The sequence below is a fragment of the Hyperolius riggenbachi genome, chromosome 1 (genome assembly GCF_040937935.1).
Source record: "Hyperolius riggenbachi isolate aHypRig1 chromosome 1, aHypRig1.pri, whole genome shotgun sequence".
Classification (NCBI taxonomy): Eukaryota; Metazoa; Chordata; class Amphibia; order Anura; family Hyperoliidae; genus Hyperolius; species Hyperolius riggenbachi.
The window spans coordinates 380,396,512-380,421,304 of NC_090646.1; the positions used below are offsets into that span (position 1 = coordinate 380,396,512).

The following is a 24,793-nucleotide window of genomic DNA, read 5'->3' on the forward strand; positions in this document are numbered from 1 at the left end:
CGCGAGGAGCAAGATTAGACAGGAGTTCACACGGCCGCAGCGATCAGCCTGTCAGCGGCAGGATGTATATTGTATATATTAAATTAACAAACATTTATATAGCGCTGACGTTGCACAGCACTGCACAGAGTATATCGTCTTGTCACTGATTGTCCCTCTGATGGGCTCACAATCTAATCCCTGCCATAGCCGTTTTGCTTAACGTAATGTAGGGAAAATTTAAGAGGGGAATGTTGGAAAGAGGAGGGAAATAAATACAAAATGTAAAAATGTAGGGCTTTTTTAATTAATTTAAAAAAAATCACAGATGTAATCACATAGCACCAAAAGAAAGCTCTATTGGTGAGAAGAAAAGGGGGTAAAATTAATTTGGCTGCTAAGTTGCGATGTGTGGAATTGTAAAAAAAATGGCCTGGTGGCTTAGGGGGGGTATAAACCACTGGTCCTCAAGTGGTTAATATTCTACTCGATATCTGATATGTTCAACTCTAATGATAATGCAAAACAAAACCGGAATACCTTTACCCCTTACTACATTCAATTAGTCATTCTGCTGTCTTTACAGAAGAAGTTACAGGGTACCCAGTTAATTTATGGTGAAGCAGAACGGCTAAGATTCTGGTAAAGGCCCTAAAGCAACTAATCCCACCCCTCGCCTTTCCCCTCAAAGAGATTTGCAAACTAGAATTTTGCTTTACTAAAACAGAGGCTATTTGCAAGCATTCTGCTTTATTGATTTATTTATATAGCGCTGACATATTACGCAGCGCTGTACAGAGTATATTGTCTTGTCACTAACTGTCCCTCAGAGAGGCTCACAATCTAGTCCCTACCATAGTCATATGCCTATGTATGTATCGTGTACTGTATGTATCCTAGTCTAGGGTCAATTTAGGTGGAAGCCATTTAACTTATCTGTATGTTTTTTGGAATATGGGAGGAAACCGGAGTGCCTGGAGAAAACCCACACAGACACTGGAAGAACCGGGGACCCAGAGCTGTAAGGCGAGAGCGCTAACCACTACACCACCTCATGCTTTACATGAGGGAGAAGTAATTCTCAATGCATGTATTAAGGGCAATGTGTAAATTTGGAAGTCACTTTTTTATAGGGTCACACAAACAGCTGCAAGCAAAATTGTACTTCAAATACATTTTTAATAGGAGAAAGGGCTTGGATTACTCTGTCTTCTAAAAAAAACGTTTGGATCTGGTTCTTCTTAACCTAAATGGAACCTGGAGAGTAATACGGAGTCTACTAGCTTCATTCTCTAATAAACAATGCCATTTGCTTCTGTGCTGATGCTCTGCCTCCAATACTTTAAAGGACAACTGTAACGAGAGGGATATGGAGGCTGCCCTCTTTATTTCCTTTTAAACAATACCAGTTGCCTGGCTTTTCTCAGCCTCTAATTCTTTTAGCCATAGACCCTGAACAAGCATGCAACAGATCCGGTGTTTCTGACATTTTCAGATCTGACAAGATTAGCTACATGCTTGTTTCTGGTGTTATTCGGACACTACTGCAGCCAAATGGATCAGTAGGGCTTCCAGGCAACTGGTATAGTTTAAAAGTAAATAAATATGGCAGTCTCCATATTATCACTTCAGTTGTCCTTTAAAGGGAAACTTAACCATAAGGTCATTCACGTATCCTCTGATCCCCGCCGCAAGCTAGTTTTGTTCACTGCGCCCGTGTGGCCCTTGCCGCGCGCTTCCTCGATCATGCTCAGTCGCTGTGCCCATCCTGTACATGCGTAATGCGCATTCGCAGGATGGCTGCAGTGATGGGAGCGCAATCAAGTCTGCACAGCAAGGGCCATGTGGCAAAAACAAAACTAGCTCATGACAGGGGGACCAGAGGATCCGTGAGTGACTTCGCGGGCACAGGAAGGCTGCAGGGGGCTGGTTGAAGCCCCGGGCAAGTGAAACTTTTTTTTTTTTTACAGTTAAGGTTCACTTTAAGTGACTGGATGAGCGTGCTTTGACTGTTGTCTGGCTACATGCTTGTTGCAGGTGTGTAACTCAAAAACAACTAAAGCATGTCAGGTTACCTTTTACTGGGCACCTTACCCTATCCCATCTCTTATCAATTCCTATCCATACGCTCATATCAATCAATACCTTGCAGTGGTGCCTGAAACACAGTGTCTTAAGAGCATGAGATGTAAAGGGAGCAACCACACCAGGGGGGCCTCCTTCAACTGCTGTATTAGCTCTTCACTGGTACTATGTTGGTAATGAATACCTGTGTATGTGTTGGAATAGTGGTGATCATTATGAAACTGTTCTCACCTGCTTAAACCTCTCTGCAGCTGTCTTTGGTAGGTTTTGGTGATCCATTTCAGTTATTATGTATAGAGTGCAAAAGGGTCCAAGCTCAATTATATGGCTCTATAGAATGAATACGTCATATCGTGTTTCTCCTAAAGTAAGACATCCCCTGAGAATAAGCCCTAGAAGGAATTCCTAGCATGCTTGAAATATAAGCCCTCCCCCCGAATGTAAGCCCTAGCAGAAACCCACATGACACCAGCGAGTCATGCACAATACAAAGCCTGGATACAGGAGAGCAGCAGTATAATGTGAGTTCTACAGTCCTGTATACAGTGCTGTGAAAAACTATTTGCCCCCTTCCTGATTTCTTATTCTTTTGCATGTTTGTCACACTTAAATGTTTCTGCTCATCAAAAACCGTTAACTATTAGTCAAAGATAACATAATTGAACACAAAATGCAGTTTTAAATGATGGTTTTTATTATTTAGTGAGGAAAAAAAACTCAAAACCTACATGGCCCTGTGTGAAAAAGTGATTGCCCCCCTTGTTAAAAAATAACTTAACTGTGGTTTATCACACCTGAGTTCAATTTCTGTAGTCACCCCCCCCCCCCCGGCCTGATTACTGCCACACCTGTTTCAATCAAGAAATCACTTAAATAGGGGCTATCTGACACAGAGAAGTAGACCAAAAGCACCTCAATAGCTAGACATCATGCCAAGATCCAAAGAAATTCAGGAACAAATGAGAACAAAAGTACTGTAATTGAGATCTATCAGTCTGGTAAAGGTTATAAAGCCATTTCTAAAGCTTTGGGACTCCAGCGAACCACAGTGAGAGCCATTATCCACAAATCCACAAATGGCAAAAACATGGAACAGTGATGAACCTTCCCAGGAGTGGCTGGCCGACCAAAATTACCCCAAGAGCGCAGAGAAAACTCATCCGAGAGGCTACAAAAGACCCCAGGACAACATCTAAAGAACTGCAGGCCTCACTTGCCTCAATTAAGGTCAGTGTTCACAACTCCACCATAAGAAAGAGACTGGGCAAAAACGGCCTGCATGGCAGATATCCAAGGCGCAAACCACTTTTAAGCAAAAAGAACATTTCTCAATCTCAATTTTGCTAAAAAAAAACATCTCAATGATTGCCAAGACTTGTGGGAAAATACCTTGTGGAACGCCGAGACAAAAGTTGAACTTTTTGGAAGGTGAGTGTCCTGTTAAATCTGTCGTAGAAGTAACACAGCATTTCAGCAAAAGAACTTCATATCAACAGTAAAATATGGTGGTGGTAGTGTGATGGTCTGGGGTTGTTTTGCTGCTTCAGGACCTGGAAGGCTTGCTGTGATAGATGGAACCATGAATTCTACTGTCTACCAAAAAATCCTGAAGGAGAATGTCCGGCCATCTGTTCGTCAACTCAAGATAAAGCGATCTTGGGTGCTGCAGCAGGACAATGACCCAAAAGACACCAGCAAATCCACCTCTGAATGTCTGAAGAAAAACAAAATGAAGACTTTGGAGTGGCCTAGTCAAAGCCCTGACCTGAATCCTATTGAGATGTTGTGGCATGACCTTAAAAAGGCAGTTCATGCTAGAAAACCTGCAAAGATGAGTGGGCCAAAATTCCTCCAGAGCGCTGTAAAAGACTTGTTGCAAGTTATCGCAAACGCTTGATTGCAGTTATTGCTGCTAAGGGTGGCCCAACCAGTTATTAGGTTCAGGGGGCAATTTCTTTTTCACACAGGGCCATGTAGGTTTTGAGTTTTTTTTCTCACTAAATAATAAAAACCATCATTTAACCACTTGCCGACCGCACGCTTATACCGTGTGTCGGCAAAGTGGCAGCTGCAGGACCAGCGACGCAGTACTGCGTCGCCAGCTGCAGGCTGATTAATCAGGAAGCAGCCGCTCGCGCGAACGGCTGCTTCCTGTCAAATCACGGCGGGGGGCTCCGTGAATAGCCTGCGGGCCGCCGATGGCGGCTCGCAGGCTAAATGTAAACACAAGCGGAAATAATCCGCTTTGTTTACATTGTACGGCGCTGCTGCGCAGCAGCGCCGTAAGGCAGATCGGCGATCCCCGGCCAATCAGCGGCCGGGGATCGCCGCCATGTGACAGGGGATGTCCTGTCACAGGCTGCACAGGACGGATAGCGTCCTGTGCAGCCCCGATCACCAGGGGGCCAGGTAGGAGAGAGGGGAAGCGGAATTTCGCCGCGGAGGGGGGCTTTGAGGTGCCCCCCCCCCCCTCCAGCCACACGCAGGCAGGAGAGATCGGACCCCCCCAGCACATCATCCCCCTAGTGGGGAAAAAAGGGGGGTGATCTGATCTCTCTGCCTGGTGTTTGATCTGTGCTGGGGGCTGTAGAGCCCACCCAGCACAGATCACATAATTCAATGCTGGTCCTTAAGGGGGGGTAAAGGGTGGGTCCTCAAGTGGTTAAAACTGCATTTTGTGTTCATTTATGTTATCTTTAACTAATGGTTAACGGTTTTTGATGAGCAGAAACATTTAAGTGTGACAAACATGCAAAAGAATAAGAAATCAGGAAGGGGGCAAATAGTTTTTCACACCACTGTATGTGTGTCTGTGTCAATTTGTGTTTTTGTTGGGAGCCAGCCCTCCTGATCTGTCGTTATAAGCATCAGCAGCAGTTCACCTCTTCCCAGGACACACAGCTTATCCTATCATAACTCTGGGGAGCATAACAGAGTTCTCTGCCTGCAAGAAATAGACTCTTACCCACATGATCAGCAGAATCAATTTCTTGTAAGTGAGAGCCAATATCTGCAAACCACAAGCTCTGTGCATGCTGCTTGTGTTACGGCAGGGAATGCAGTATATACATTTTGTATAGGAAAACTACCAGTGTTTCCTCAAAAATAAGACATCCTCTGAAAATAAGCCCTAGCACATCTTTTGGAGCAAAAATTAATATAAGACTGTCTTATTTTCGTGGAAACCCGGTAGGTGTGCATTTCTGGAGAGTATCATGAATGCTCTAAATATTTACTTCCTGCCTTGAAGTGATGCACTATGGGAATTGCCCCTTGTCAGTGTGAAGCTGAGCACATCCAATTACCTTTTGTTTTAGGAAGACAAAACTGTAGTCACGAAAAATGTTATTTATAAGGTTGTACATAGATGATTTTAACATTAGGGCTATTGACACTTTCTTTGTGTTCATCAGATTGTTGTGCATCAGTTTCACCGGTGGTTATAACAGAACTGAATGAGGAAGAAGTGTAAAGCACTCTCTTCTTTAGCTTCTTACCATCTTTGTACAGCTTGACATTGGCTCCAACTGGTCTCTTTTTTCTGCCAAACATTATTCGGCTTCTTAACATTTTAATCCACAAGAGTTTCACGAGCCCTTGTCTGAACTGGAAAGAAAAAAACAAAACAAACAAAAAAATCCATACTCGTCTGTTTTAAGCTTGATGCCTATTTAAAAAGCATGTTTGAATTGCTGAAATATAACTTTTACATTTAAAAAAAAATGTGTTCACGCCTAAGATTCCATACTTTTTTTTAAAACCATTTTTGTATATTTCAGAAATCGGGTTCAGAGATATTCCTGGCAGCGTCAGTGCGTCACGCAGGGGTATAAGGAGCAGTGGATGATTAAAGAAGAACTGTAGTGAAAAGGGGAAAATATAAATCAATACATTGCATAGTAAGAAGTTAAAAAAATAGAAAAGATGAAAAAGAGAGATCAAGAAATGATTAATATTTTTGCCATGTAATTTGTTCATATTGTATGATGCATGTAATCATCTTTACTACTGGCAGACATGAAAAAAAAACAGACAGCACCAACTGCCATGATCTATAACCACACCCCCTAACAATGCCATAGGCTAAAAGGTTGTTTGTTTTTTTATAGATATATGGTACACATATGGACAGAGGGAGGTACTGGTTGCTAGAAGTTTGAAACAGTCGTTATTTCCCCCAGTGCTACAAGGCTCCCACAGTGTGATGTCAGGACATAGGTGCTGACATCACACTGTGGGAGGGGTTTCACCACAATATCACCCATACAGAGCCCCTGACGATTCATTTGAGAAAAGGTAAAGATTTATAATGGGAAAAGGGGGTATCAGCTACTGATTGGGATGAAGTTTAATCCTTGGTTACGGTTCCTCTTTAAACTCGCTTTGCATTTACCAAAACTAAAAGTCATCAATAATGAATAGAGATGGTCCATGAGAAGCTAATAATTCTGGCCTATTTGAAAATGTTATGTAACTTGTATGCAGCTTGGAAATTGGGCCAATCAAATGCACTTCCTGCCAATTAGGCCTGGCCCAGTTCTAAACCGCATACAATTTGCACTAAATAATTAGAGTTAGAAGTATAATTAGAAGCATTTTATTGACCGCCTATAATAATAATACCGCAAGTAATATCTCTGCCCATGATTCCAGAGCTCTGCACATCGGCTTTAACGCAGAAGTCTCACTTCATTTGCTTCATTTTCAGTTCAGGCATTTTTACATAAAACTCAGTATTGTTTCAATGTTGGCTATGTGAGAATTGTTTGTAGAAAGTCTTGTTACAAAATACACTATTTGGCTGGTAATTTTAGAAAAATAGTCATGAATGTTACCCTTTTGCTTGTCAATATGTAGATGAGCGGGTTTGTAGCAGCCATTATTTTGACCAAGAGACTGGGGACAAAGGCTCTGGTTGGAGTAATTATCCTCCAGTGTCCACGCATCACCAGAAGAGACAGTAGTGAGTAGGGCATCCAGCAGAGAAGGAAAGCCAAAACCATCAGAAGACACATTTTAGCCAGTTTTATTTCACAGTCCACAAGTCTAAGCACATGACTGCTTCCAAGACCATATACCTTCTGAAGCTAAAAAGGAAAACAAAAGGTGATCATTATTTGCCTGCTCTGAGTTAGGCACAGATTTCTGTCATAACAAAACTATTCTACCTTCCATTCCAGGTCAACAGTTGTGAACTAAAACAGGACTCTATGCAAACAATGTACACTTAGAGTAGTATAGTAGTAATAGTAAGTCATGACAGTCTATCAGAAAATTTCCATCACTGTACCAACAGTTCTTAAGGTGAATGTGAACCTAAGCTGCTGTGGACTATCCCATGTGATGATTAGTTTTGCAAAATAAGTGTTTATGGCATTAAAGAACGAGCGACACCCATGCTAACCTAGAAATAAAAAACACATATATAAGTAGATAAATACTACTTCTGCTTACATAACAGATGTATTGTGCTATCCACGTAATGATTCCTGTGACTTTTATAAAGGAAAAGCAGAAAATCCTATTCTAGGCAGTGGCCATCTTGCCAAGCTAATGCTGACATCCTATCCTCCCTGACTCTTGCCCCCCCCCCCTCCCTTCTCTTGCTCATTGTGTATTCATTAGCTGCCCTCCTCCCAGAGTCTTCAGACACTCCCACTGAGGTGTATACTAACAAATGCACTCTCTTTTTTTATTTACACATCCAAGCATTGAGTCACCTCAGCCTTGCTTGTAAACACAAGTAATCAGAGGGTTTTTCTGATAAGGAGCTAGGCAGGGAAATAAATAGAAGAGGATAAATATATTATAGATAAAAAGAACTCCCAGCATTCAACTCTTTGACTCTAGGGTCCTAAAGTATGTGATAACTACAAACCATAACAGCAGAAAAAGTTTTGCAAGTTTTGAATGCAGGATTAGCATATTTATCACTTAATACACTCAGACCAGTTGCTGTTGAAATTTGATTTTTATGGTGACAATACCGCTTTAAAGGAGTCATCAGGGGATATTTAAGAAAATAAGTGCTACTTGCTGGGGGCTTCCTCCAGCTCCAAGCTCCCAGGATGTCCCTCGCCGCAGCTCTGCCTTCAGCCGATCGCCGCAGGTCCGTCCCGGTCCCCGTTGATGACGTCAGAGCGACCCCTAGGTCGCTCTGTACTGCGCCTGCGCGAGCGGCGCTGTCAATCACCACCACGTGGGCCAGAGCGGACTGCGCAGGCGCAGTAGGGACGCCCTGGGAGCTTGGAGCTGGAGGATCCCCCGGTAAGTAGCATTCATTTTCTTAAATATCCCCTGATGACTCCTTTAAGTGTATATTACATTCTCACATATCTCTAGTTGCCATTCTCCTGTTTTCCTATTTGTCTCTCCAAACTGTTCTTCTTCCGTTTCCCTTTTGGGGTTTTAGCCTGTTTCTCACTTATATTCGCTCATGTCTTTAGCTTGCTTCTTTCCTTCCTTTCCCAGTGTGTATCTTTAGACTGCTACTCAATTAACTTTCCACATACAGTATACCTTATGTACAACCTCATGGGTGTCTCCAGTCTGCTCCTCATCTATTCCCCATCCCAATATATTGATTCATAGTTTGATCTTCTGTTCCTCATCTCCACGGCCTCCCCAGAGCACTCAAGCAGTATTTAAGTCCTACTTGTTAGACAAGAACAGAGGCAATATGTGCGGTGATAGCTTTTATCTGTATATTCAGTAATAATAACACAAAATGTAAACATTTTCAGCATACAGATACATATTCTAAAAGGTATAAGTGCTGTGTCAGTATGGTGGAAACATTTGAACTTGATGTATCTCTTCACTAAAACACTGGGACGTTGGTCAAATCGGTTTCCAATAACCACACACGGGCATAAACTGCAGCAAAATCTGAACTGTTTTGCTAAGGCTTTAGAGCACTCTGACTATTTATCATGGTCCTAATAATAGATGTAATTTTCTACTCATAAACCCTCCAAGTTTGTAAAAACACCACCATATGTACATTCAACATTCAAAAGAGATGCATAGATTTTTCAGCAAATATACATAAATGTCATTCAGATGAATTAAAGTGGAGCTGAACTCTTGCACAGGACAGAAGGAAAACAGAGATATGTACCCTGTATGTATTTAGAGAGCCTGTCTAATTCCCCCTCCTCTGTGTCTAATCACAAGTTGTAATTTATCTCTACAATGTGTCACCTGACTGCCACAATAGCTAAGCTCATTTGAAAGCACAAGATGTTAAAAATATTTCTGCTTCCATAAAAGCAGGAAGTAGACACACTGCAGATTTATTGCAGGATTTGTATCAGCTGTAACAAAGAAATGTTTATATTTAAAGGTTATGTTGTTGCGTATCTTTTAGAGCAGAGAGGAAGTTCTGAGTTCAGGTCCTCTCGAATTACAAAAGAACATCCAAAGTGGGTCCTGACAGGATGTTTGCTGCTTACCTGTTCTCTGTTTTGTATGGGCTTCTCTCCATTGCACTGCCTTGCCACCTGTGTGTGGCTCTGACTGCAGCCAGTCGCACAGAGGACAATCTGAACTGTTTTGCTAAGGCTTTAGAGCACTCGGACCATTTATCTTGGTCCTAATAATAGATGTAATTTTCTACTCATAAACCCTCCAAGTTTGTAAAAAATGTTCAGAGGTAATAATTGATCTATTGGTTGGTAGCATGGGCTAAACACACCCGATGTGGGCATTGGGTAATTTGGGTAACAAATCGTAATGTTTATATAATGTTTATACTTTCCCTTTTTACATTGTTATGTATTTTCATAGGATTCTGTTTATAAAAATCTTACATTTCCACTCACCATTCTTACTGAGTATATGATGGAGCCATAGCAATAAGTCATGATGCCCATTGGGGCCACAAAACACGATAGGAAAGACAGGAGTATGAAAGAGGAATGGTTTGGGTTTATTGTTGCTCGATCCAAAGAGCAATCCAGTTCATGGAGTTCTAGGACATATCTGTCCCATTGCATTAATGGAACTATAGCCCACAGCAGTGCGTACAGCCATATATAAGTTATTGCTTCCCATGTCCACCGAAAATCAACAGCTTTGTCATGAGCCACTCGAATATATCGTTCATAAGCAACAACAGTGAGTGTGAAGATGGACACGTTACCTATGGAACAAACAGTTCATTGTCACAGTCAGATATAAACATGCCAGTAATATTATCCTTAAAAATTGATTTTCAAATAATTTTGAGTTCATGCAGGATTTTGCAAATTGTGTGTGCAAATTTATGTAGATTGAAAATGGACCAATCAAATTTTACCTCAGCAATATTTGATTGCTTAATTTTCAAGCTGCATAAATGTGCATACAAAATTTGCATAATGCTGCATCAACTTGAACTTTTTTTGCATCTCATTGACCTTCCCTAGTTGTAAGTATAATTGGTGATACACATGTTTGTCCCATGATGCTTAATGTCACTTCAGGTACTCTTTTTAATATATGTGTCCTACATTCTGGGAGCCTGATCTGACAAGCAGGGAGGTTCCAGAAAATGTGAGTCATGAATACATTATATTACAGTACTTCTTGAACCTTTAATAAGCCTAATGCAGGATGGCGGTGGCAGAGAGGCTCTATTGTTTCTCTGTGACCCCATATGGCATCATGTCGCAAAGAGTGAGATTTGATGGGAGCTCGCATGAGCATGAGCTCCCGTCAGTAAACACCAGCGATCAGCGATCAGCCTGCCAGCCAGTGATCAGTGCTGGCAGGCTGTTTCTTTTGTTTATTTGTGCAAATTTATTTATATAGTGTTGACATCTTAAGCAGCGCTGTACAGAGTATAGCCTTGTGTCCTTCAGAGGGGCTCACAATCTAATCGCTACCATAGGCATATGTCTATATATGTGTAGTGTATGCATCTTAGTCTAGGGCCAATTAAAGGGGAAGCCAATTTAACTTATCTGTATGTTGTTGTTGTGTTTGTTTTTTTTAACAATATTTAGGCCTTTTTTAATTAATATATATAAACAAAAAAAAATGCAGCAGCAATCAAGTACCTCCAAATGAAAGCTCTATTTGTGAGAAGAAAAGGAGGTAAAATTCATTGGGTGCTAAGTTATATGACTGAGCAATAAACTGTTCAAGTTGCGAAGTGCCGAATTGTAAAAAATGGCCTGGGGGGGGGGGGGGGGGGGATATAAACCTCTGGTCCTCAAGTGTCTGTGTTTAAACTACACAGTTTCTCTTTCCTCTCTTAATATACATCATATATATCTTATCTAGACATCCACTAATTACTCACCTAACAGAGTTTTGCAGAATCCATCAAAAACACACCCTGCTTCACCCCAGATCCACTTCTGGCTCACACATGAGGAAAAGGTAAAGCTGACTCCAAACAATGAAATGAAAAAGTCACTGAAGCTGATGTTCACCAAGAGAAGATTTGTTGGTGTCCTTAATGTTTTGAATCTGCAATAAAGTATCAATACTAGTAAGTTACTAAGCAACCCAAAAGCGCCAATTATTGCCACCAAAAGTGCCAAGAAGTCATAGTTATCCCTGGTAAAAAGCTCCTCATTGTACGCTCTTAGGTTCAGAGAGCTCCCATTCTTCGGGATATGAAACATTCTTAAATTAGACATATGATAGGGCAGTAAGGAACTGATAGCCTTTTGTTAATGCACTCCTCTGGGTTGTTAATCCCGTATTAAGATTTGTTCAGGACTAAGTGAAATAACAGGATTTGTCCACAGTATTAAAATCATTTAGATGATACTAACTATGGATTCTGGGTATTCTGTCTACAGACACTGCATTTGTATTATAATAAAAATCATCTGGGGGATTCTATTCATATTTTCGCAGCTTATCCTAGACCCCTGCATGTTTCAGTATCAAAAGATTGAGATGTTTATTGTTTAGCGGAAGAGGGTTAGAAACTATTTTGCAGTCATACTTTTCACATATTCGACACATTAAGCTTCATCTATGCGCTTTGTAAAGTGCAGTTCTGCTGCACAGTTCAGCATAATTCCTCAATTTCCAGTGATAGCACAAAACACTATCAGTTGCTTTTACCAGTTGATAAAGGCCCAGACACACCAAGTATGTTGCCCTGCATTTATTCAATACAGCCAAAATGATGGGGTACACAATTTACTGACCTATTTTAAAGTGCATCTAAACTCAGAACTTCATCTCTGCTCTAAATGATTAGTATGATAACTTTTAGGGTAAACAAAAAAACGTCATTGAAAATCACAGAAATCCTAAAAAAAAAAACAAAGTTTAACGGGATTAACTTTCAAGGAGCACAGAAAGGTTTGAAGCCTCAGTCTTTTCCTGTACGGGCAGAGCCAAGACACTCTATTTTACAGCTCCTGATAAGGTTAATTACACTCTGATGTAGCTAAACAAACACACACGTCTCAGAGCAGTGGAGCTCTACAGTATTTATATGTGGAATTAACATTTTTCATTTTTTGCTTTGCAAGAGTTCTGCTTTAATGACATGCATTTGTCATTAAAGCAGACCCAGCTGCAATCATCCCAGAATATGGTTCAAAGTTTGCTTAAAAGGGTTATTCACATCAGAAAAGCATAAATGTAGGCAATTTGTCTTGGCACATGTTGTTATGTTATGTTTTTGTAGCAATTCAATTGGGAAGAGGGAGGAGGCAGGAGGCAAATCTCAGCAGTTGCATGACATGTTCGTTTTTACCCCCCTTACTCAGGTGAAAGGGGTAACCTCCAAACATGTTGTGTAGCTGCTGTGATTTTATAAATGCAAGTTTGTTAAGCCAATTAAGTGCCTCCTTTGCATTTATTTGTTACTGTACAATTGTGGATTGGTGACCCACAGAAGGATCGAGCATCTGCTGCCTAGGCTGAATTGGGCCTAGTGGAAGGAACACTACTATTGTATCCAGATATTGAAGTACAGCAAAGGCTGCCATTCTCAAGACATCTGGACTGATCACTTCCACACAGATTTAGGGCCCGTTTCCACCATCGCGAATCCGCATGCGTTGTCCGCATGCGGATTCGCACAGCCAATACAAGTGGATGGGCCTGTTTCCACTTGTCAGTTTTGCTGTGCGTTTTTCTGTGCAGGATGTTTCTGCATGGCAGAGCCCTCAGAATTCGCTTGCGTGTGGAATGCAGGCGAATCGCACGCAATGTATTGAATAGGGAAATCGCATGCGCTTTCCCCATGCGTTTTTTGCCGCGATTTCACATAGGTACCCATGTTAATTCACACAGGCAGTGACATGGTTAAAATCGCATTACCCTAACCTATGCAAAATCGCATGCGAAATCACACCCGCATGCGATTTTGCCTGCGGTGATTCGCCGGCGATTCCGCAACGCTATAGTGGAAACGGGTCCTTAATCATTGTGGTCATTTATGCCTGAAATATTTTTACACTGACTAATAATTTTCAATAACTTTTGAGGGCTGAATTGATTAAGAAAATGGATTGGAAAGAAGGCAAAATACAGACCCTATTGATGATATTAAAAGGTATAAATCCACACAGACTAGTGGCACCTATCCCCTCTTTTTTTTTTTTTTTTGAAAGAGAAGTGCACTAAGTCACATCACATGATGTTCTTGTCAACATCTCTTATATAGCACATCATATTCCTGATTGAGATTATTTAGCATCCTTGTATTCTGCTGCCTATTTGTAAAGCTATGCTGTAAAAAAATGCTATTGCTGTTTCAGTATTTAATGATGGAAGTGGCATAGATCGTTTTGCCACACGGGGAGCCTGATGTGTCTCGGCTACCCATAGTCCACAATATAACTTTGCGGCTACGGGTTGCCAGGGACCTACATTTTGGCACACGATAGTGGCTGATCTGAAATTTGGGGCGTACACTTGGCTATCATTTAGTGGCAGAGCAAGTGGCGGAGAGAGTGCTCAGACCAGTAATGAGTTTGGCTACATTGTAGCCGAATTCATATCACGGTAGCTGCAAAATGGGTGGGGAGGGATAGTGGTAGGAGAGGGGAAGGTACTAACCTTCCCCTCTCCTCTCCTACCACTATCCCTCCCCACCCATTTTGCAGCTACCGTGATATGAATTTGGCTACAAATGTAGCCAAACTGTGTTAGAAGTCAAGAGGAGAAGGATAGAGTCAGAGTGGGAAGTTAGTGTAAGTGAGAGAATAGAAAGCAGATAGGGAATATGACAGAATATTGCCGGAAAAGTAACTCGCAATATCCTGTGCCCCCAAAAAATGGCGGCAATAAAGAATGTACACCTGTTTTGCAGTGTTCTACATCCTAGGTTCTCAACGTGTGGTACGCGTACCCCAGGGGGTACTTCTGATGGTTCCAGGGGGTACTCAGGCTTGATATACTTAACCAAGTATAACAAATTTAGAGTTTTAGAAAATGATAAATCTTATTTAAACAACACTAAATTAGGTGTTTTAGCTAATTAAAATAAATAGTAAATGCTTGGAAATGATTTAGAACCAATTATGTACTATGATTAAATATATATTTGTCTAGGCGTGCTTGTGATAATGTTTACTATACTAGGGGGTACTTGGTAAGTATAGGGTTTTCAAAGGGATACATACCAATAAAATGTTGAGAAACACTGTTCTACATAATGGCATAGGTTTCTCATAACATCCATTGAGAATATAACGATGAGCACCAGCTCATTTCTTCCCAGCCAATCAATGGGGCACATCAGATGATGCCTGACAGGACATATTGGAGCAAATGCTTATTTTGGTTTTAGTCAGTTGTTCTTGGTCTATGGGATTAGTTGCTTGGTGAGGGATTTTCCTTTTGTAAAGGCAGTAGCCTTTATAAGCCCCTTTATTGAAATACAGCTTGCTCTTTTTTTTCTTCCTTTTCATTTTTTTTAATATGCCTTGCTATTAGTGTTCTTGTTAATATAATTCAATGCAATCCTTTAATCCTCTAAAGATTATTTATACCGGTGACTTCCTACGCTTAAGCAGCAGAATAATGCCCATGCAATTAATTAGTTTTGCGTGTACAGCTCAATAATGCTTCAGTCATAATTCATTTTCATTTAGATATATGTCCTTAAATCAGGAGCCCTATTAATGTAAACTCTAATTACTCACAGTGCATGGCTGTTATCATAGTTTCTCTTGTATCTATGTGTTTCAAGGATTTAGAGTGTGAGATATATATGCGCTTTCACTGCCACAAGTCTTCACTGACATACTGCAGGGACCTAGGGATCTGCATATCAATTCAATGGTGTTCGACAACAAACACCTTAGACCGCTCACTGGTAAGGTTAATAAACTGAAATATGTGCTGGTATATGTAACAATATCACACATTAAAGGGAACCTGAAGTGAGAGGACTAGAGTCGCCTGGCTGTCATGCTGAGATTTTGGCTTTAGTTGCTTTTTGAGTCACACACCTGCAACAAGCATGCAGGAAGTGGAGTCAGCCCAGAGTCAATGCATCTGATCTGCATGCTCATTCTGGGCCAGTGGCTTAACCTCTTGAGGACCACAGTGTTAAATCCCCCTAAAGACCAGGCCATTTTTTATAAAATAGACCACTGCAGCTTTAAGGCCAAACTGCAGGGCCGCACAACTCCGCACACAAGTGACCCCCCTCCTTTTCTTCCCACCAACAGAGCTCTCTGTTGGTGGGGTCTGAATGCTCCCCCAATGTCTGTTTTTTTTATAAATATTTATGTTTTGTTTTAATAAAAACTGTGTATTTTTTTTATTTATCCTGTGGCCCCGCCCACCCTCCGCCGCCCAGTCTATCACTGTGATCAGCTGAGACTCTGGGGGGGGGGGGGGGGGGGGGGGACAGTACAGCGCTGCTGTAGATCGCAGCTCTGAGCGTCGATGCGCGCAGCGTGTGCGCGATCTCCTAAAAAACGAAGCACCAGGACTTTACATTGATCGGTGTTAGGCGATCCTGGGGCTGCCACCGCGGCCACGCCCATTGTGTAGTGGTCGGCAAGTAGTTAAAGTATTAGAATCAGAGCACATAAGTCAGGCAACTCTAACTTTAGGTTCCATTTAGTAATTTGCTGCAGCAAAAGTCTTTCTTCCATAGTTACTGCATTTCCTGGAGAACAACATGGTCAATGCAGAGCTGACACTTGTACAAAGTGTGGGGAAAATCTTTGTAAGGCCATGGAAAATGCAAAGAGGGTTTTCATTTACTCAAAAGTAGACGTGATTACAAACACACAGCACTCTATGCTGCCAACAGCTTACTGCTGTCCTAATTGAGTAGGATCAACACAGAAGGCATGTAATCCTGAAAAAGTGGCCTGGATTTATTTAATGTTGTCCACTCTTAAGTGAAACAGGATTGCAGGCCTGTTCTGGGTTACATGAGCAAAGCAAATGTTTTCAGTGCCATTGGTTGAGCTTTGATGCTCAACCATTGAAACCACTTTGGCTAGATGATTGGACACCTGAAAGGATTACAGTGGCAACACCATGGATTGGAAGCAAGAGGTGAAGATGAAGGCAGAGAGGAAGATGATGAAAGATCTGTTAGTGTTTGGTGTACATTAGAAGGCATACAATTTGGAGTATTAAAGCAGTGGTGCTCAGCAGAGCTCGAATATTCGATTAGCTCAAATATTCAAGCTATTTTTCAGTTATTCAAGCTCGAATACCGAGCTCGAATAGCTGCAGCTATTCGAATGGGCTATTCGAGTGAACTCGAATAGCCCATTCACTATTCGAGCTATTCGAACTAACAGCGCTATTCGAGCTCGAATACCGAGCTCGAATAGCGTCATAGCCCAGATTGATGTCCTTAGAGCCAATCAGAGGGCTCCCAGGCCCTCTGACGGCAGCCAATCACAGAGGGGGACCCTGGCCAGCCCCTACCCTATAAATAGCGGCCGCCATGTTCCGTTTTTCCGTCCTTGCCTGACTTTGTACAGAGAGAGATCTGCTCCTTTGTGCTTTGGCTTAGCAGGAGCTTTATTGTGGTCAACTACCTAGCGTTTTTGCTCACATACACCTCCTGTATACACCTATATTGTTGTTAGTTAGATAGACATTGTATTTTAGTTAGTAGCTTGTGTGTTACATAGAGACAGTCCAGACACAGCTGCTGCAGGCAAGCTCACAGCTTTAGGCCTCAGGGCCTTGCCTGTGTGGGCAGCTGTCCTCCTGTCCTCTGTTAGTTTATTATACCAGTGTTTCTGCTGTCCTTTACTACTGAGTGATTGTATTTTGTAGCAACTGTACTAGGACACTCACTGTCACTGTTTGTTCATAGCTCCTGCGTGTGTGCGTGCACATTACACACACTCTATTTCCGCGTACGTTAAAAAAGGGCGCCGGGAAAAAAGGGCGCAGGGTTTTAAACGATAATCATAAATAACGTTTAAAAAAAAATTGTGCTATATTTCGTTTAAAAATAATGTTTTATAAAGTTATAAATCATTAAATAATGTGTATGAAATGGGCAATTTTAAAAACGTTAATCTTCCCTGTTTAAAAAGTGAAATTTATAATAACGTTTTATAAAACATTAATTAGAATTTTACTAAAGCTATACCTAACCCTACTCTCACACAGAACCCTCCCTGTACCTATCCCTAACCCCTAGACCCCCCTGTTGGTGCCTAAACCTAAGACCCCCCTGTTGGTGCCTAAACCTAAGACCCCCCTATTGGTGCCTAAACCTAAGACCCCCCTGTTGGTGCCTAAACCTAAGACCCCCCTGTTGGTGCCTAAACCTAAGACCCCCCTGTTGGTGCCTAAACCTAAGACCCCCCTGTTGGTGCCTAAACCTAAGACGCCCCTGTGATAAGCATTAATAACATTTTTAAAAAAATATGGTGCGGTTTTTCGTTCAAAAATGTTTAAAAAAAATAAAATTGTACGGTTTTTCGTTTAAAAGTAATGTTTAAAAAAAATATTGTACTGTTTTTCGTTTAAAAATAATGTTTAAAAAATTATAAATCATTAAATAATGGGTAATCATGAGAAGCAGTTATAAAACATTAAAAGTCTCCGGGCGCCGCTTTTAAAACATTATTTTTCTCCGGCGCCCTTTTTTCCTGTTGGGCGCCCATTAAACGATATTTATTATGGGAGTGAATGGCGGCGCCCTTTTTGTCCACCTGCCTCATGCGCCTAAATTTCCTGCTTCCCTATTTCCTTCTGATTACTATTGATTATTGTAATTTCTAGTTGTACTTACTAACTACATACTACTAAGGACACTCAGTCACTGTTCATAGGCTAGCTCCTGCGTGTGTGTGTGCGTGCACTGTCTGTACAGTACACACACTCTATTTCCTTCTGATTACTATTGATTATTGTAATTTCTAGTTGTACTTACTAACTACTTACTACTAGGGACGCTCAGTCACTGTTCATAGGCTAGCTCCTGCGCTGCGTGTGTGTGTGCGTGCACTGTCAGTACACACACTCTATTTCCTTCTGATTACTACTGATTATTGTAATTTCTAGTTGTACACTTACTTACTACTTACTACTAGGGACACTCAGTCACTGTTCATAGGCTAGCTCCTGCGTGTGTGTGTGCGTGCACTCAGTACACACACACACTCTATTTCCTTCTACTTAATCTGATTACTACTGATTATTGTATTTTCTAGTTAGTGTACTAGGGGACACACTCACTGTTCACTGTTCACACTTATACTGATTACTGAATTATTGTATTTTGTATTAGTACTGTACTAGTAATCACTTAGCGATCTAATCACTTAGTGATTAGTGTCACCTCACCCACCAACCCACTCCATTAAAGTACCCCACTTTTTCACCCGCCCTTTTAAAAAACTTTTTTGTTTACGCCCAAAACATCAAAGATGTCTGGAAGTGACAGCCAGCGCGGTTTGGGCAAGGGGAAGGGCAGCAAGGGAATCAAGAGGAGAGGCAGCAGCATTGTGGCAAGCCGCGGCCGCGCCACCATGCACAGTTCCGCAGCAGCAGCAGCTGCGTCAGTGGCTAACATTCCTCCTATAGCCACTGGCCATGGACGCCTTGGGCGCCGCCCAGCAGGAGCAACTCACGCTGCAGAGACACAGCAGCAGCAGCGTGTAGTACCTGCTCCTATTTTCCTCCAGCCGGGTCGGAAACGTCCCATTGAGGAAAAGGATGCAGACACTGTGGTGCAACTGATGACGGAGGATGAGCAGCCCGCCATCAGCTCTGCATCCGAGGCCTCCACCCTCACCACCACCACCACCACCCCTGTTCGCAGCAGCCGCCCAGCAGGGCCGGGGGAGGAGGCCAGTTCACCGTCACAAGTTGGCGACCTGTCACTCAGCAGTATTTTTACCCCAGGCACCATCAGGGTATTGTCTGCTGTTGTTGGTGATTTGGAGGAGGAGATGCTGATGGGCACTTTGGGGGAGGAGGGATTGGACAGCAAGACTGTGGCGACAGTCAAGCAGCCCATCCATGCATCAGGAGAGGAGTTTGGGGGGTCATCATCCCAGCAGGACATGTTTCAGGAGGGGGATGATGATGATGACACGGTGACAGACAAAGACTGGGTGCCACGGGCTCCAGGGGATGTCGTCATCAGCAGCTCTGAGGAGGAGGAGGAGGATGCGCTTGCGGGCCTTGCAAGGAGGCGCATCATTGCAAGCATTGGCAGCAGTAGGCAGGTCCCACAGCCTGCTGGTGTCTCAGGCTCAGCAGCAGCAGCAGCAGCAGCATCTGCCAGTACCACCACCAGCCGCACCCAAGCCCCCGCCCCAACCACCACAGGGTGACAGGCAGCAGCGGCTCCAGGCCGTAGGGGGATGTTTTTGTCACCAATCTGGCGATTTTTCACCATGCCCACAGTGTACAGCAAGTACGCCACTTGCAACCACTGTCAGCGGAAGTTGAGCAGAGGTGCAGACCCCTAAAGTTCAGCACCAGCTCGCTCATCAACCACTTTGCTGCAAAACATTTCCACCAGCATGAGGAGTTCCAGAGGCTGAAGGCATCTGGTGCTGGCAGTGGCACCACACCCATCACTGCACAGCCTTCAGCAGCAGCAGCAGCAACAGCAGCCACCCGCCCTCCTGCTCCTCCAGCAGCACCAGCAGGAGTGCGGAAACGCACTGCTCCTCCCCCCTCTGCAACTCCTGCCGCCGACACTGAGGCCTGTTCTGGCAGCCAGTCCTCAGTGGCCTCCTCTGCTGTGTCCGCTGATTCCCGTGCCAGCAAAAGGCCACGCCAGAGCCTTTTGAGCGAGTCCTTCCAGGGGGTGGTTAGGGCTCTGCCTCCCAGCAGCTGTCGCGTGCGTCAGCTGAACGGCTTGCTGGCACGGGCCATGTGCTCCCAACTCCTGCCATACACGCTCGTGCAGGAGGGGAGCGACATGCGTGCGCTGCTTGCTTGTGCAGCCCCAGACTGGCAGCTCCCCAGCAGACACTTTTTCGCCCGCAAGGCCATTCCTGCACTGCACCGCTTTGTGATGGCCAATGTGGAGCGAGGGCTGGAGCAGGCGGTTGGTGAAAGGGTCCACGTCACCATGGACTCCTGGAGCAGCTGCTTCGGGACAGGCCGCTACCTGTCCTTCACTGTCCACTGGGTCAGCTTGGTGGAAGGGGGTGAGGATGGGAGAGCAGCAGCGGGCACAGCAGCAGCAGCAACACAGTGGGTGGTGCCACCCCGCAGGGTCAGGGGAACTGCAGCAGGTTCCTCCGATCCTCTGCCATCCTCCGGCACACCTGGCCAAACCCCCCGCCTCAGCAGCAGCGTAAAGGCCCGCCACTGCCAAGCGCTGCTGCAGTTGGTCAGCCTTGGGAAGACCAAACTTACGGCAACCCATGTGTTGGCCAAACTCCAGGAGCAGGAGAGGATTTGGCTGACCCCCAGAGGCCTCAGAGTCGGAGAGGTGGTGGCCGACAATGGGGCCAATCTGGTTGCCGCAACTGACAGGGGAAACCTGACCCACATCCCCTGTCTTGCCCACGTGCTGAACCTGGTGGTGCAGAAGTTCTTGCGCACCTACCAGGGGATGGGCGAACTGCTGGAAACGGCAAGGAACGTTGTGCGTCACTTCCGGCGCTCGGCTGCAGCCTGTGCGAGCCTGGAAGACGTGCAAAAGGAGCTGGAGCTGCCACGCCATCGGCTGATCCTTGACGTTCCAACTCGCTGGAACTCCACCCTGGCGATGTTGGAGCGTCTGGTTGAACAGAAGCACGCTGTCAACCAGTACCTTGCCCTGGCCACTGTTTCCGCCGCTCAGAGAAGGGACAAGACCAGCAACATCTCGTCCATCGTCCCCGATGATGACTGGAGGCACATGCAGCAGGTGTGCTTAGTGCTGGCTCCCTTTCTGCAGGCCACTAACATGGTGAGCAGGGACCATGCTATGGTCTGCGAGTGGGTGCCCCTGGTTTGTCTGCTGAACAGGGCCCTCGATGCTTTGCTGGAACAGGGAGCGGCAGCCTTGGACCAGCAGGAGCGGCAAGCAGCTGCACAGTCCACCTCTGAGGGGGAGGAGGAGGAGGACTTGGTGGAGGTCCCTGACCTTGCTGCTGATGAGGGGGATCAGCACAGCGCAGCTGAGTTGGTGCGGGGGTGGAGAGAAGATGAGGCGGCAGAGGAGGAGGATGAGGACAGCACTGCCGTCGATGTGCCAGCACACGTGGCCTGCCTCTTCCCAATGGCAGCGCACATGCTGACGTGCCTGCGCAAGGACCCCAGGGTGATCCAGATGAAGCAGAGGGAGGACATCTGGATCAGCATGATGTTGGACCCACGCCTCAAGGGGAAGTTGAGCCAGTTCCTGCCGCCTGCAGGAGGAGAGCCAGCGCAACAAATAAGGAGCTTGCAGCAGGCCCTTGTTGAGCGCTTGGAGGAAGCCTTCCCCCAGCCTTCCACCCCCACTGTCCAGCCAGCACAGAGGCAGCAGCAGGTGCCTGCATCCAGCAGCAAGCGCCCCACAGACCTGGTGTCTCTCAGCAACGAGCTCTACAGGACTGTAGAGGCTCCGGCAGCAGTGACTAGAGAGGAGGTGCATGCAGCAGCATCCTCCTCCGGTCACAGCCAGCACCTGACCCGCATGGTGGCTGACTACATGGGGTCCTACAGCGGGCTTGACAGCGATGCCCCTGTTGATCCCATGGAGTATTGGGTCAAGCGCCTGGAGATCTGGAGCGAGCTGGCGCAGTACGCCCTGGAAGTGCTGTCCTGCCCCCCTTCCAGCGTGCTGTCCGAGCGCTGCTTCAGTGCAGCTGGTGGCGTGGTCACCGAGAAACGCTCACGTCTGTCTCACAAGTCTGTGGACAGACTGACGTTTCTCAAGATGAACCAGGCGTGGGTGGAAGGCGAGTTCCTGGCCCCTGTTGTCGGCGAGAGGGGGACATGAACTGGCTGCCAGAAGAACCATCGTTAATGTGCCTTACCACCCTTTACCACCTCCTGGCTCCTGCTCACTAAGCCAGCCTGGTTCACTTTGACTATTACATCGCCTGCAGCCACACATTTTACATCTACAGTGGGCTGCTGTGTACTGCCTTTCTGCTGTCTGTCTGTCTGTGTTTCCCACTGCCAGGGTACACAGATTTTACCTTCTGCTGCCGCTCTGCCACCAGCTATTACGTCAAACAATAGCTATATCTGTGTAATTTGCTGTAAAAAAAAAAAAAAAAAAGTAAACCATTAAAAAAAAAAAAAAAAAAGGTTTAATTTTTCTGAGGTGCCCGGGTTGAAAACTGTGTTGTCCCAGTTGTGTATTGGACTCGATGTGGACTGCACGACCGCTGTCTGGGACCTCCTGTTGTGTTTATTTACAGCCCTGGTATCAACGCTAGGTACCAGGGCTATTATGTCACGCTGCCTACCTACCTGCTGCCACACTCACACTACTCTCCTCCATTCCTCCTGCTGCTGCTGCTGTCTGTCTGTGTTTCCCACTGCCAAGGGTACACAGATTTTACCTTCTGCTGCCACTCTGCCACCAGCTATTACGTCAAACAATAGCTACTCTCATTACTCCTCCATTCCTCCTGCTGCTGCTGCTGCTGTCTGTCTGTGTTTCCCACTGCCAAGGGTACACAGAATTACCTTCTACTGCCACTCTGCCACCAGCTATTACGTCAAACAATAGCTACTCTCATTACTCCTCTATTCCTCCTGCTGCTGCTGCTGCTGTCTGTCTGTGTTTCCCACTGCCAGGGTACACAGAATTACCTTCTGCTGCCACTCTGCCACCAGCTATTACGTCAAACAATAGCTACTCTCATTACTCCTCCATTCCTCCTGCTGCTGCTGCTGCTGTCTGTCTGTGTTTCCCACTGCCAGGGTACACAGAATTACCTTCTGCTGCCACTCTGCCACCAGCTATTACGTCAAACAATAGCTACTCTCATTACTCCTCCATTCCTCCTGCTGCTGCTGTCTGTCTGTGTTTCCCACTGCCCGGGTACACAGAATTACCTTCTGCTGCCACCAGCTATTACGTCAAACAATAGATATATCTGTGTAATTTGCTGTGAAAACAAAACAAAAAAACCATTAAAAAAATAAAAAGGTTTAATTTTTCTGAGGTGCCCGGGTTGAAAACTGTGTTGTCCCAGTTGTGTATTGGACACGATGTGGGCTGCCTGACCGCTGTCTGGGACCTCCTGTTGTGTTTATTTACAGCCCTGGTATCACCGGTAGGTACCAGGGCTATTATGTCACGCTGCCTACCTACCTGACTGCCTGCTGCCACACACTCATCCTCCTCCTCCTGCTGCTGAATTTACCTCCTGCTGTCTGTGTGTTTCCACTGCCAGGGAGCACATACAATGGCGCTTCCACCATGCGCCACCAGCTATTTGTTACGCTCAAAAATAGCTGCATTTCTTAAAAAAACAAAAAAAATATATATACTTTTTATTAATACTTTGTGATATTATTTTTAGAGGTGTCCGGGTTGAAAACTGTGTTGTCCCAGTTGTGTATTGGACATGATGTGGGCTTCACAACCACTGTCTGGAACCTCATGCTGTGTATTTACGGCCTGGTACCACCGCTAGGTACCACAGCCTATTATGTCTCGCTGCCTGCCTCATTGACTGCCTGCTGCCACACAATCCTCCTCCTCCTCCTGCTGCTGCTGCTGAATTTACCTCCTGCTGTCTGTGTGTTTCCACTGCCAGGGAGCACATACAATGGCGCTTCCAACATGCGTGCGCCACCAGCTATTTATTACGCTCAAAAATAGCTGCAGTTCTTTAAAGGGAAGGTTCAGGGACTAGCTAAAAAAAATAAAAATCCATTTCCACTTACCTGGGGCTTCCTCCAGCCCGTGGCAGGCAGGAGGTGCCCTCGGCGCCGCTCCGCAGGCTCCCGGTGGTCTCCGGTGGCCGACCCGACCTGGCCAGGCCGGCGGCCAGGTCGGGCCTCTTCTGCGCTCCATGGTGCGTTTCACGCCGGCGCGCTGACGTCATCGGACGTCCTCCGGGCTGTACTGCGCAGGCTCAGTAGTTCTGATCCTGCGCAATACAACCCGGAGGACGTCCGATGACGTCAGCGCGCCGGCGTGGAACGCACCATGGAGCGCAGAAGAGGCCCGACCTGGCCGCCGGCCTGGCCAGGTCAGGTCGGCCACCGGAGACCACCGGGAGCCTGCGGAGCGGCGCCGAGGGCACCTCCTGCCTGCCACGGGCTGGAGGAAGCCCCAGGTAAGTGGAAATGGATTTTTATTTTTTTTAGCTAGTCCCTGAACCTTCCCTTTAAAAAAAATATATAAAAGAGAAATAAGTGAAGAAGAAGAAGA

At 45.0% G+C, this 24,793-nt stretch overlaps 1 protein-coding gene across 1 annotated transcript in view; it reads right to left on the reverse strand.

Moving 5' to 3' along the window:
* Positions 1-5,409: 5,409 nt before the first annotated feature.
* OPN3 (opsin 3) overlaps positions 5,410-24,793 on the reverse strand; it is a 45,579-nt gene continuing 26,195 nt past the window's right edge. Inside the window, exons 4-7 of the mRNA XM_068238897.1 lie at positions 11,351-11,660; positions 9,888-10,207; positions 6,900-7,151; positions 5,410-5,670 (exon numbers count right to left, since the gene is read on the reverse strand). Of these exons, the coding sequence (XP_068094998.1) occupies positions 5,410-5,670; positions 6,900-7,151; positions 9,888-10,207; positions 11,351-11,660 (1,143 nt within the window). The remainder of the gene's footprint in view (positions 5,671-6,899; positions 7,152-9,887; positions 10,208-11,350; positions 11,661-24,793) is intronic.